The sequence below is a fragment of the Falco naumanni genome, chromosome 6, assembly GCF_017639655.2.
Source record: "Falco naumanni isolate bFalNau1 chromosome 6, bFalNau1.pat, whole genome shotgun sequence".
Classification (NCBI taxonomy): Eukaryota; Metazoa; Chordata; class Aves; order Falconiformes; family Falconidae; genus Falco; species Falco naumanni.
In genome coordinates this window covers 39005160-39020362 of record NC_054059.1, presented here as the reverse complement: position 1 = coordinate 39020362, position 15203 = coordinate 39005160, and the positions used below count along the sequence as shown (strand labels likewise).

The following is a 15203-nucleotide window of genomic DNA, read 5'->3' as shown; positions in this document are numbered from 1 at the left end:
CCCCCGTCAAGCTTCTCTGGGTTACGTGAGTACACCCAGGCTCCCAGGCTGTGGGTACAAGGGCAACAGGAACACCTTGGCCTCTTCCACCCAGGAACCCGGGTTTGGGGTCTGTGGGAGCCTACAGCAGTAGTGCATTAAGCTCCTTTGCCAACACAGACTGTACCACATAATCCAAGACAAAACCATTGAGAAGACATGCGCTTACGGAAAAAAACACTTCATTACCTGACCTGTATGCAAAACTGGAATAGTGTTTCAGGTATTCAGAAGTACTTTTCATTTCAGTTGTGATAAGGTGCAATTCTTATTTCTTTTGTAAAGCCTGTGGAGAACATGAACTTACAGACAAAAGCCTCTGGGAAAACATTCTCTTTTTCCATCTCCTACATGTAAACGCCTTCTACCTACACTGGGTAGCTGTGAAATACCAGTGAGAATGCTGAGGCAGTTTAAATATACTATGCACATATGTATCTGCCCACCAAATGTGAAGTGAAACATCAGCATCAGTACCTGCACAATTGGGTGAACGGTGATTTTGTGCACATCTTGTTGTGCAGGCTCCTGCACCAAGTTAGAGGCAACGAAGCTGAACCCTCTGAAAAGATTATGAGCGTTGGCACTTGGAGGAACACCTGGGGAATCTGTAGAAGAAGAAAGAAAATGGCCTCATAAAGATCATAAAGAACATTGTACAGCACCTGCAACAGACAGTTACCCCTGTCAGTCAACAGCAGATCCTGCCAAACTGGCAGACACACGTAAATATAATTCACTTCCATATAAAGGCTTTGGTGTGCCTTCTCCATCCCTTTCCTCTGGATCTGAACAGTGCAGGGATATTGTTTGCAAAGATCTCTTACCTTGGATATAAAGGTTTTTTTCACAGTACATGTTCATTCTTAGGCAAAGCACTGCCTGTGCGAGGAGTCCACACAGAGAGAGAAAGCACAGGATAGCGAGGGCAGGAGAAAGATGGATGACTCAACGCAGGCCACCCGTTTGGCTTAGCAGAAGTTCACCAGGGGGTGGAAGAAAGCTGCAGCTGCTACATCTGTCTTTTGCAGCACGACTACAGAAATTACAAAGGCTAAAGTGCTTTCTGAGAAACGTGGTATGTTGTGTGGGTCAGGAGCATGTAGAGAAGACAGGACCTGAAGCAAGTGTGAAAGCACAGTGCTCCAGTAGCGGTGGTTTGTGGCTTCACAGGGATCTTCTGGAACAGCTTTAGGAGCTGGGACTTACTCCAGGGAAGACACTGGTTGACTTGTCCTCAGGTGAACAAAATGACTGGGATGGTTTTAACTAACCTTCATGGAGATTTCCTCCTCATTCCTTCCTCTGACATGAAAAATCCAGGGGAGGCATAGCTGGAGTTCAAAAAGCCCTGAATTATTCTACCTTTGGAATGAAATAACTAGAGAGCAATTCCCAGTACCTGCACCACCACTCAGTGAGAGAAACAGCATGACAAAGCAAGAAGAGAAGAGTTGTGTTTCACTTAAAATTCTGAAAAGCTTTAAAGAGATCTTTCTCCCCAGTGTATGTTTTGTCCCAGGCATTTTCATAAGCAGGAAAGAGTCAGATTGCAAACCATTCCTTGGTAGCTGGGTAGGTAGTATAAAATCTAAAGTACTAAAATCTGTACACTTTTTATTTGTTCTTTTTTTTTGAGGTTTGTTTTTTTTCTCCTTTCCCCTTCACATTTCCTCCAGTGCAACGTGTCATTTACCACGGCAAAGTTACAGAGCTAAACTTCCTTTAGAAAGCTATCTCCTTGTAGGAGGTGTGTAAATACTCAGTTTCACTGATGTAAATACATCCCCCCCACTGGACCTTATACCTGGCTCGGCTGCCCACATCATCAGCACCATCCGTTAGTGTGTAGGGCAATGGCATGGAAGACTGAGTATTGCTTGAGGTCCTGAAAATATATGAGAATGTATTTCCTTGTGTGGACACTCCCTGTATAAATCTACTGGTCAAACGAACAGAACATCTGAAGCCAGAATATGGTTAAAACAAATTATCTGCTCAGAAATGAACAAAACTGAGACTGTAGCTAATTCTATGTCTCATTACAAAGCTGCCTCAGCTTTGACAGGAGTCAGAAATAAGCACAGCAAGTCAGACCTCACTGAGAAGTACATGGAGAAACTTGTCTTTTGGTAAAATGATGCAAGCCATTTGTTTATCTCAGTGTATTGATGGGCACTCTCTTTGCAAATACATGGATGAATCACACCAGACTTCTTGCATCACTGGGTACTTCTTGCAGTGGCGTATATACAGCAGTGATTTTCCAAGAGGGATTAATGAAGAGAAAAGAATGTTTGTTTTAAAGAAGGAATGACAATAATTCAAATCTGAACACTTCTGAACTTCAGAAAAGCTGTGATCTGGCTCTAAAATGTAAGCGCTAGGTCATGTCTATTTAAAAAGAACTGTTCCTTCATAATTCACTGCCAATCTCTTCATCAAACACTGTAGAAGAACTACTGATAATTTGGTGTTCAATATTAAATATTCATCACCACAAACTGATATGCCCATCATATGAATTAAATGTTAAACCACCTGTGCTAAGTGCAAAATTATGTTTAAATCATGTTAATTAACTGATAGCAATGAAACCTAAATAATTTTCCTAGTCTTAATAAATCCATAATAATTTCATATGTCTGAATTAGATCCATAAACCACCTGTGCTAAGTGCAAAATTATGTTTAAATCATGTTAATTAACTGATAGCAATGAAACCTAAATAATTTTCCTAGTCTTGATAAATCCATAATCATTTCATATGTCTGAATTAGATCCACTTACAAACACTAATCTTGTACAATGGTTATCTTTCTCCCTGTGAAAGTCATAATGTTTTGTCCCACTAGAGCATCTAACTTTACAGGATTTTCAAAGGCTTCATAAGTCCTAAGTAATCTACTTCAGCATGCTTTACTGGGGTTTGCAAACATTTTATCTTATTTGCAGAGGAGGAAATTTAGATACTTCAGGTGCAATTTTACGTATTTTTTCTCAGTAGTAAAGCCAGTGTAAACATCCCCGCCAGTTACAGCGTGCTGCCCCATCACTTACAACAGTACAAATATTTGTGGACTTAAATCTAAGTTGTGTCACCAGAATGATCTTGGTTTGATCCTTGTTCAAATCACCATTTATAACCTGGATCGTTTCAGTCTCCTGTTCCCTGTCAGGAGGCGAGTCAGCACAAATGAGATGTAACGATGGAGGACTTGTGAAACAAGCCGCCAGAAAAAGTGACTCCAACTCAGATGAATCCCTGAGAAAAAGTGATGTGAAACTATACCCATAGAGGTGAACTGCCACTGTCAGAAACCACATCTTTGGTTCACTCAGAGCTGAGGTTAGGAATCTACAGAAATATGTTTCAACCTCCAAGCTAAAGAAACTTGCTGAGATATGGCAAGTCACTGGATCCAAAACTTTGACTTAAACCTTTTTCCAGGCAGGAGAACTCATTCATAAAGACGGTGCAAAATGACTGTATACATCTGGGCCACCTCCTTGGTAATATCTTTCTGACAGATTCATTAAAACACAACCGCATTATCATCATGAAACAGTAATTATTAGAGTGCTTTCTGTCTGGATACACATTCTTAGTAACAGGGTAAATTTGTATGGGGCCTATGTCATGACATAAAAAAATAAAATAAAAAAAGAAAGGCTCTTGTTTGATTCCACAGGCAATATGAGCCAGTATTAAACACTCTTGTGATGCTTTCCTTTTCTGGTTGACCCAACCAGTCAAGAGTCAGGGGCTGAAAAATATGCTGCCAGTCTGCAAGGGCTTTTCTATCACTCTGGAAGTGTAAAGGTATTCACGCTTCCAACTAAACCTATTTTGAAAAGACAGGGTTTGATTCTCAGGCACTTGCCATAATAACAGAAAAAAAAGCAGAATTGAGGCAGGCCGTCTCCCACCCCAGCCACCACCCCAAGACAAACTTTTCAAGTCAGTGTCTTGCATGTAACATCAAATTGAATTAGGCAACAGTAGTAACATGTACAGTGTAAAATATAACCCAGGGCATCAATACATGCATGGAGTACAAGGGCTTGCATGCCAGGACAACCTATCAGTCTGAACTTCCAAAGCAATCCAGACTCTTAATGCTTCTCTGAGACTTTCCAGGGCATTACCAGCCCGCAGTTCTCTCAAGATCAGACTAAATTGCAGTCTCCAATATTAACAGAAAATGAGTTCCTCTGGAATCTGAATTAAAGCTAAAATCAAACGTGTGAAATAGCTGGTATCCAAAGACCATTCGTTTTCATGCAGTGGGACAGAAATATCAAAACATACTGGAGACAGGTGGATGTTCCAGTAGGACCTAAATAACCAGAGTGTAATATTTTTATAGCTTGTGAAAGTTGCCACAGCCTTGCCAAAAAAACTAGAAAACAATACTGAGAAAAGATCTTGAGTAGATACCACTATTTCATACCCCATGAAAGGAAGTTTGAGCCAGGCTTTGGATAGAAGTTTGGGCTAGTTTTAAGAAAAAGGCTGAAGGTTGTGATAAGCCTGAATGAAAACTACAGGAAATCTCAGCTCTGATTGATGTGCTATAATGCAGTCAGTTTTGTAATGAAAGCACAGATTTTTTTACTCTCACTGCAACAGTTCTGGGGCAATTTGAAGGTTGAAGCTTGAGACCTTATACTTGGTTATTGCAACAATAGTATGTGATATTTACAGTGCTTACCATCTTCAAAGTGTTTTACAAACAACAGCTAATTCATTTTTTACATTTTAGAATGTATACGTAGGTACTTTACACAGGAATATCTCAGGCAGAAATGTAATGTAGCTTATCCATGTCTAGCAAGAGGTGACATTGTAACTGGGATTACCATGGTGAAGTTACTGGTATTGTTGCTTTCAACTAAAAGAGTGGAAAGATGGTGTTTTGTGCAACAATCACCTTCATATATATAGTGCACAAAGTGTGATATTCCTGTTAGGAACCAGAAAGTGTAGGAACAACATTCTGAATAGAAGGATTTTCTAAATACTGTGGCCCAAACTTCCTGATGGCATAACTCTGCTGATCTGAGAACTTGATGATTCTTCGTTACTGTTAACCACAAACTAACTTCCAACAGTCCATAGTCTATAGGATTTCATAATTAAAGAAAACATCTATGGAATATATATCATATACTAACTTGCAGAGATGCAAAGTTCTTTGAAGCCAAGGTAATTTAAAATAGTTAAATTCAGCTAATGTAAGCAACAATAATATAACAGCAAATCAATAGTCATTTTTCCTGTAAAAATGTCCTTCATGAAGACAAATTGATGTGAAGTCGGTAAAATGCTTGTGAGCTTCTTTCCTTGGAAATGCAAAACAGCCTTTTCTTCCTGCTGGATATTGCAAAACCAATTAAACCCACAGGTGATCAGACTTTTAGACTCTATTGAAATGGGGAGGGGAAGAATGAATTTACTCACTGAAAAGATGCATTACCCATGTACCACCTTACTAACCTGTAGGGGTCCGAGATGTGAACTCTGGATCAAAATGAAAGGTATCTTCTGGCCGTCCCACTGCAGGCTTGAAAGGTGGCTTGATTTCTTTCCTGTAGAGTTTCTACAAGGAGAAGAACAGATCTCCATCAATGACAAACAGTACACCTTCAGCATCTGCAGATAGGCTCCCCCATTTTGTTTAGGATGTCCCCTCTCAGCTCTGTGCCATGCTTACAGGACTGACAAAAAAGGATGACATAGCCACAGCTCTGGCTCCTGATCGATGGGATGACTTAAAATCTGTGCTCTGGATGGTTCCTGCACTTTTTAGTTACTGGCATCCACAATGTAAACACAGATGTTTCTGGTAAAAAATTAGCCCATAGACTGGCACAATATTTCATCTGGGGCATCTGGAAATTCACTGGTCTTCAGGGCAGGACTGGAACGTGCAACTGTGTGTGGGTGACTTCAGCAGCGCAGCGATGGCAATCAGGACAAAGAACCACCAGGAAGTGGTGACTGTTTTAGCATTTATAATTTTTCAAGAACTAGCATTATGTTTGACACCCTGCCAGACTGAACTGAGCAACAGGCCTGGCTGCCTGGTGTTTACAACCTAAACAAGAGACTTTTCTTTTGGCATATCTGGTGAAAGGGAAGGGGCTCACAGCTGAGGATTAGATGAAATTCCCATCAAAAGATGTTAGGAAGAAAGCACTGTGGATGGGTTGGGAGACTTGTTGAAGGCTTAAATGTGGCTTGAGCAGAGCAGCAAAATCAAGGAAAACCGTAAGGAAGAGAGGAAGGTATATAACAGGTAAACACTGCTAGTGTGTGAGCTTGTGCTGGCGAGTGAGGGCGCATGTAGGGGATCACATAAGTAACACTGTAAATGCATGCTGATGCACTGCTTTTATGGCAAGGGACTTTGTGGCCTCTTTACTCATGCTTAGCAATCTTTAAGAAATTGCTACGCTGTGCTCCTTTGCTAGCATTCACACACACACTCACACACACACTGGGAGACAGGCGCACTGAGGTGCAGCATGTCTGGATCCGATCCAGAGCCTGCAGGGGTTAATGGAAAGACCTATTGATTTCTGTGATCATTGCATCATCTCTGCTTGAAAAATGGTGAAAAATTATCATGATGCTGATGGCAGCATGGTGAACAGAGCTCCAGTTGGAATCCCTGCTCCATGTTTCAGTCCCTAAACTGCATTCCCTTTCTAGCAATGCTTTTGCTCTCAGGTTTCAAAGGGCTGAATTAGTTGCCACAGACAGCGGCCAGTAATTAACATGTCCGAGCACAAATATAAAGTTTCATCTAAACTTTCAAATCATGATAAAAGCTGGGGAGCTCAATTTTATGACTATTTTTAATATGTATTTTCTCTTAAAACAACTTCATTATGAGCTGATTTTTCAAAATATTTTATGGAGATTAGTACATGCCTGTCCAGTTCTTTTCATGCAGGAAGATTCTTTTTAACTGTGGGTTTTGTGTTGAATTAACTTCTGTAATATAAAGCATGTGGTCAAACCTAAAAGATATACATATCAACATAATTTGAACTTGATTTTGCATAGATAAGTAAAGGTTCTTGAGGCAGGACATTTTGTAGCATAGTATTATCATTCGCATAAAGCATATGTTTGTGGCTGAATCTATGATTCCTTGGAAAAGTGGAATGGTGAGGCTGGAAGCGACTGCAATAATTAATGGCAATTTCACCATAAAAAGTTCCTGCTTGCGTAAAACTGCTCCATATCTTCTGAGAGAAAAAGAGATGAATAATTGCTGTGAGCATGAGCCACAATGGAAAGTCTTCCAAATAATTAAAAGCCAATTGCAATCGTAAGCAGGAAGTGTCACTCATCAACTGAAAAGTATCAACCTAGTAATTAACATATATCTTTTTCTTTCTGCACAGAAGTTTAAAGAGATCTCAGCACCTACTGAAGGTTTTTCTGTTGCTAGGATTTCACCTTGAGAAAGCTGTATTTTTTTAAGCTCCTCTTTATTTGTCTTAATTCACAACCACAGTCCTTCTACTGCAGAAAGTAATATGGTCACATGCACATGCTTCCTCCATGAATTAAATGCACCCCTCATCCTGTGAGGTCTAAAAACTGGAAAATGTTTTGGAGTCGTACATCATTTGGGAACTGCACTCTCTTTTGATTATTGTAACCATATTCTCTCTGGCCTCTTAATTCCTCCCCCCATCTGTAGTTTCTTAAATGCTGTTGGAGCTACATTTGTATTTTGAATCCCTAACCCACATCCTCCACTACTAGGGAGGGATTTGAGATTCATCATGAGTCACACACCACCTAAGATGTGTAATCACAAATTTGCTTGCTGGGAGGGGATGGAAACAAAGAAGCTGCTTGTGAGTGAAAGGTACCTCCTCCAAGCGCAGCCTAGATGACTCCCTTTTCCATTTCCTTCTCCATTTGTGATAAAAATTATTTCTGGTGTTTCTAACTAGACAGCTAGGAACAGCAAAAGGTAAACTGCCGAAAACTTTTTTCCCCCCAAGTTCTTGAATCGGGGAACTAAATGAAATCTTTGAGGAACAAGCACAAGAAGAGTAGTGTCATCTATGGGCTTTCCCATCCCACATTGGCTCCAGTTCCCTGAATGAACCACTACAACCAAAGGCAATTCACTGAGGCACGCTAAACCACAGGGCAGCCCAACACAGTTAAACACGAAGCATTGCTGCAAGCAGAACGCTTCTTCCTTTAAAAACCCACATCCTGTAAACTACAAAACACAGCATGACACAAGCTGATGTAAGGAAATGGTAAGAATCACAGCCAGTCTTTTCTGTACACACAGCGATAAAAATCTCTTGGAGGACTTGAGATCCTTCTGGATTTTCCAAGAGTATTTCTAATTTTAGAAATTTATTAGCATTATCTCTTACTGTGCTCCCAAAATTATTTGAGGCTGCTGGATCACCTTGATCTCTTCCAACAGAAACAAACCAGAGTGGCAAATGATATAGCAAGGTAAGTTTCAAATCTTGTCTTCGACTATATCTATCAGGCTGTCCCTTAAGTTCTGGTAAAGTTTAAAGCGTTATCTACATCCCACATCATGGTAACCCTGTCTCTGCATCCAGAAGTCATTGGACATTCCAACACTTATTTTAATAGGAATAGGGTCCCAGCTGTCCCAGTTTAAATCCCAGTTTTCATATCCAAATTATTATTTTGGAGCATCGTATTAGACATTCAAAAGAGACTGGATACGTTAGTGCTAACTGAAGCATATAAATTTCAATCTGGGTGCTTAAAATCACCATATGTGTGTTATTTGCAGAAGTATAACCAGCTGAAGATATTTATTTTTTTTTTAATTCCACACTCCTTCTACATTTATAAAGGAGAAATGCATTCCTTAGTCCTCAACGGTTTTTCTTGAGAATGTGTCTTTCTCTTTCCTAGTAAAGAATAACCACCCCACATCCCACACCCAATATTTTATAATGGCCACAGCATTGACCTATCACAGAAAAATGCAACTGACAGGTATCAGGAACCACTGTGCATCACACACAGCTGTCAGATCCAGCGGCTGTCGGAAGTGCATAATCCACAGAATGAGGGGGATGAACTTCAAGGTGTTAAAGTACTGATTTAGATATTCACACCTGGATACATATCCGTCCTCCTGTCTACTTATCAAACCCTCACATCCTTCTGAGACTTTGATAATCAGTACCTTTAGAGTAATAAGTGCCTATGGATTAACTAGAACACAGTTCTATAGCAGTTTGAGAAACCATGAGCTTCTATCAACTTCTTTTCTGATTTGGCACATTTTTTTTTCCCCCAATAACTGATTTCCCCCCAGGTCCCAAAGACCTTTTCTTAATGTATGTTACCAGATCCCTAATATGAGCCACATCTGAACACCTTCTCAGCTGGGACTCAAGTAATACACCAGGGAGACTAGTAACAAAATACTGCAACATGTGTCTGCCTCTTGTTATTTATAAGCAGTTATTTTTTCATAATCATTAAAAAAAATGCAGTCCTAAAAAATCCCAGAAATATAAATGCCCTGTACGTGTGCCTGGCAAATATCAAGAAAAAGAAAATTATTTAATTGAAAACTATTTAGTAATTTCCTCAACTCAGTTTCTTTGATGAAGAACTGAATTATTCCTTAGACACCTTCTAGAAAAAGAAAGATGCTACCCTCCACAGTGATGCACTCATAGTGTGAGAATAAACTCTTTGATTCATACACCTGTCATGGAAAATTCAATAAGCAGACAAAAGGATGAACTACCTTCTAAAATGCTTGTTCTCTCCTAGATTAATGACTCAGTGTTATTGCCTGCAAATAATAGAAAAGCTTGCAGAATTCAGACCTTGGGATAAATTTTTGCTGTTGGTAAAATCTGCAATTGAATAATTCACGTTTTCAATTTAGTTTGATCTCTGATTAATATTGAAGGAAATAGAACTTGAGCCCACTTTCTTCCCACTCCTTCCCTCAGCTGTATTTGACGGTTCATTTTCTAGCATGTTATTTGCTCTAGTTCCAATTTAGCCTGTCATCTAAACAAAAACTACTGTTTATAGCCCACTCCTCTGACTGCAGTCTGCAAAAAGGGATTTCATTTTTCATTTTCAATGAAAACCCAGAAATTTTTTATGCATGACCTGGAAAAAAGAAACAGTAACGAAAAAATCAGGAACCAGATTCTGCTTTCTCAGAGTCAATGACTGACATGAACTGAGGTCAACTCATTTTGGGTCTGCTTGTCTTAGGGAGAAAAGAGGATGCAAGGGTAGTAAGCAGGTAAAACTCAGAAGGATCTGGACATCTAATCTCCTTCCTGTGAATCCCAACCTTGATCACAAAAGACAGTCTGTTCATTTAACAAAGGATCTATTGAATTTGTGTCACAGTGCCTGGTAAATGCCTTAGAGCAGTAAGGCATTTCCAAAACCTTTCATGTTTTTGGAACTTCTATGTGGCTGGAGCAGCAGCCACCTTAGGTTTAAATTCTGGTGTATAAGTAGCACTAAGTGAACTGTAGACAATCTGACAGTTTTTATGCCCAAACTTAAATTGTGGCATGAACTTAATCTCTGTAAGAGTCTCGTTTGTATAGTTGTTTTCACCCAGTAACAAAATCCTAAATTCCCACTTCCCAAGGTGAAAAATACATGAAAGTTTTTGGAAATGTCTTACTGCTCTAAGGCATTTAGTAGGCACTGTGGCACAAATTCAGCACTTGTGCTGAAGAATGGCACCCTGGAACATGGGAAGGGCATCTGGGAAAGGATAGCGGGAGGATGGTAATTCTCTGGCAACACTCATGTTTTCCAGGATTGCATCCATTGCCTACGTGTGCAGTGGTCACACGCTATCAGAACTGCTGTGTTGGGCAGGAGCATGTGCAGCATCGTAACAGGGGGCTTTTTTACACTGCTTATATTGTTTCCACTGTGTTCGCTGCCTTCGTCCAAACCAGACACTATGCCTGGCTGCATCTGTTTGAAGACAGTGAAAGATGGAAAACAAGTGGGAAATGACTGCTTCAACAGGTGAACACTTCAGTGATAGAGACAATAACCAAGCCTCAATCCAAAGACTGAGGGAACAGCTCTGACAGTACTCTGAAATGAAGGTCTGATTTATACATTTCCGTCTGCAATTCTAATGGCTTCATCACTGCGATATCTAGATTTCACACACAACTTGGAAGGAAGCAGCTAATTAATTTCTGTTTTGAGTCTTTTTAAAATCAGATGAAACAACTTGGTGGTTTGTTCCTGGTTATCATGCCACTCTTGTAGGAAAAATCTTGCTTAAAAAAATACCTGTTTTGCACTGGGCTTCTAGAAGACACTAACCCATTCTGACGTTTTGTGATAAGGGGGCTCTTGGTGGAGGATCATTTTAATGCAGTTGCTGAAAGTTTCTATGCTGTCAGTTGCAGCAGTCCTGTCTATCATAGCTGCCAAAGTAGTACAGAAGCTCTCCAAAAGACCTTGCCTCTTGCTCTCTGAGGTCTTTGTATTACCAAGGTATAAAATAAATCACCATTCATGTATTGCCTCAACAATGCTGTTTGCTGACTGCCTGCGAATTGATGTGAGAGATTCTGTGTACGTGATGGGAGAACAAAATGAGGGCATCAGGGACTCTTTTCTTGAACTATATAGAGATCAGCACTAAACACCTGTGCCCAATCCATTTCTTTTCTCTGACCCTGCTGTTTCTGTCCATGGAGAACAAGTTAACAGTTAGTTGGATGGTCATTGCAAGGCAAAATCCTGGGTTCAGCTCAGGGCCAGGCTGGCTCACAGCACTCTGAAATGCATATGATACTGCTGCTGTGACTAGATAAGCCTCCCAAGTTCTCCGTGAGTGACAGTAAAATTAGGATTAAATGAGCAAATATAGTACAAAGATGATAGCTTATCTGTTATAATGATCCATCTGTCTCCAAGAGTTCAATAAGCACTAATTGTGTTGAATTAAAATGGATCTTTACATCTACGTTTTCAGCAAAGTTAAAGGGCTAGATAAGACATCAAAGGGCAATTAAATCCACCTTCCTGTCTAGCTCCAAGTCATGTTCAAGCATACCTAGCCTCTCCACGGTACATACTTCCCTAAATTTTTCAAATGATGGAGGACTGTACCTTTTCCTTAGGACAGGCATGAAATTGTTCCCTAAAGAACTAAGCTTGAAACAATCACCAATCATCATGAGAGAAGGTGGTCTTGAGGAGTCTCACAGTCCAGAACGGACTTCGCTGAAAACCTTTCCAAGATGCAGAGCTTCATTTCTCTGTGATGAGTTACTGAGCCACAAACACAGAAGGAGAAAACCTGCCACTGCCCCAGTGCTCCTTATTACATTAAGACATATGCACTTGACTTGTATTTTGATTGCAAAGATGAGGACTGGAGGTATCAGAGGAATACAGAAAAAACCCACCCAAACAAACCCAAAAACTAAGCCACAACTCCCCCAACTCTTCATCTCTCCCTTTTTTTCTTTTCTGTTAATATTTTCATAGATGTGAAGTCTTGATACAGAATCTCATGATTAGAAAGAAGCAGAAAAGGAAAGAGACCCTAGACTCTATGTAATGGGACTAAAAGTCAGCTGGACTGTAAAGGAAAATCTCAAACTCCACCTTCATTGATCATCTCGTAACAGGCTATGAGCTGTGCCAACTCTTCAACATGCAATTCAAATCAGATTCATGAGTTTTTCCAAAATAAATGATTCTGTAGCCCTTTCAAAGGCCACCTAGGCACCACAAAATGCGCTTTCACAGAGGAATTTGCTTTACTGTAAAAACTGAGCAGCAGTTTAAAAATGGGTCTGTCACATACATTCATGCCATTTTATCAGAATTTATAGTGAGAACTGCATCAGTGTGACCTGTTACACTAGCATTCATGAGCTAATTCAGATCAAATATTAAAGAAATATAACAATAGCATAACAGAGGTCAGATAAAATTAACCTAGAAAATCCTAGAGGATGTGGAAAACAGGAGTTCTGATGCAGTGGCAGATGTCCAGATCAAGAACGGAAAGCGTTTGTCACCAGGTTTGTCTTAACAATAAGTCAATCTGAACAAATATGACACTAAAAATGTGAGAAGGTTTGACCTGTTGCAAGTCTAAATCCAATACGTAGCTAATCTCTACTGCCAGCTTTATGAGCTGTAGCTGATAGCAATAAAATAAATCCTTGTTTACCATTCTGTTAATCATGTCTGACATGTCTTACTTTAACCATGTTACATTTGATCAAATGTTTGTTGTTCCAATTTTGAGTGCTGACGTTAAATTAATGACTCACCTCAATAAAATATCAACCACTTATAAGAGGAGTTGCTGTTCCTGTTCTGGCTGGTTGACTTGTATATTCAGTGATGTAGAACTACTCTTCTGAAAATCCATCTACGTTGTGCTTTTCTGTAGCCCCCCATGACAATACAGTGGAAGGGCCAGATCCTGTCCTATGGTCACTTAGGCCAAACTGACAAGAAGGAGTTGGAAGATTTATGATTTCCCCAGTGTAAAGCATCACAACCTGCTATACAGCCTGCTGTACCAGCTCTACGGATACCCAGACAGTCCCAGTAGCATCACACTCTTTGGGAAAAAGAGTGCACCTGGAGGTCTTAGAGCTCCTTGGAGCTAATGTTGGCGGATGTGTAAGAGCAGATCTGAGGTTGCTCTGAATAATCCCGAGAGAGGAAAGGATTCCTGGAGGTCACTGATATCGGAAAGGGTAAATCTAGCATTTAGTGCAGCTTGCCCAACCCAGTGAGCAGGGACAAGTATTTCAATATGAAACATAAAAGCAGAAAGGTGGAGGGACTTAGAGCACCAGCCCCTTTTCCTCTGGAGTATCTCACTCAAGGCCAGTCCTTTGGCTCTGTTTTCTTTTGAAATTGAAATATTACAGGAATTCTTTCATTTAAAGCTGCTCATTTTCACTCCAGTCCAGCTCCCACAATCAATGCATCACGTTTATTAGAGCTGAATGTGGAAATTATTCTGCAGAACACTGCAAATAGCCTCAGGTAGTACCGTGATAAGCCAGACCATCAGACAGAATAAAGACAAGCAGTTAGAAAAAAACTTGCAATGTTGAAAGCAGCTTTCTATTTCTTTCATTTGTGGGTATGTGAACAAATGTATATATAGAATCATAGAATTATTTAGGTTGGAAAGACCTTTAAGGTCATTGAGTCCAGCTGTAAACCTAATACTGCCAAATATATGTGCAAGTGATATAGGCATCTACTTAAAAGGCTCTGGCTCCTGGGTTCTCTATGTTAGAGTTCATTTCTTATTTTCTCTAAGCATGGTAGTTCGTCTTCAAAAAGGTAGCTAACAAAAATAACAAATTTAAAAAAAATGCTGCTCCACTTACATTCCAGTCTATAGTAACAAAGAAAGGATGACGTTTAATTTCTTCCACTCCATCGAATCCAGCACCTGACAAGAGAATGAAAGAATCAAAATGAAGTCATGCTTAGTAGAGTGCTGCATGACACCTCTTCTCCAGCTTTCCTCCCCATCCCCTCTTTTCTTCTGACAAAGCCAGAAACCCTGAACAGTGCAACTGCCATAACAGTATAAACTACCATAAGTACAGGCAAGGGCACTTTATTAATGAAAATCTGATGGCTGGGTATTTTTTACTTTTCTCTAATTGAGGCTGGTGCCAAGGCTGAATAGCTACTCTCTTCAGGCTTCAGATGAGATGCAGGATTTCAGCTGCAGCACAGCACATGCACCAGCGAGGCCAGGAGAGGCCCCAAGCAAGATGTCCTGATACTACAGCACTGCTGCTCCTTGCCACCAGCGGCAGCTCTTCTATCCGCACTGATTTTCAAATCTTGTCTAATGATCCTTTCTCCATAGGCGGAGAATGACACAGCTCCAAATCATTTGGAGCTTTTTTGGTATTTTGAGTCTGAACTTATGATTTGGGGTAAGCCACAGTTTTAGGTTCTCCCTTTTCAAATACCATCTTCAAAATTTGCACGGGTACCAAAATCATTACTCTTAGTTTCTTTCACTGTTAATTTTTTGTTACATTACTATAGGAAACTTAGGGAAACTCTTCTGCGATCTGGTAAGGAACTGAATTCCTTCATTAGTTTT

At 40.1% G+C, this 15203-nt stretch overlaps 1 protein-coding gene across 2 annotated transcripts in view; it reads right to left on the bottom strand.

Annotated features, from left to right (window-relative positions):
• The window catches only part of RPS6KA2 (ribosomal protein S6 kinase A2), a 279807-nt gene that overhangs the window by 32718 nt on the left and 231886 nt on the right, over positions 1–15203 (bottom strand). For both annotated transcript variants that reach the window (XM_040598483.1, XM_040598481.1), the window contains exons 11-13: positions 14467–14531; positions 5540–5642; positions 517–647 (exon numbers count right to left, since the gene is read on the bottom strand). In XM_040598483.1, coding sequence (XP_040454417.1) covers positions 517–647; positions 5540–5642; positions 14467–14531 — 299 coding nt within the window. The remainder of the gene's footprint in view (positions 1–516; positions 648–5539; positions 5643–14466; positions 14532–15203) is intronic.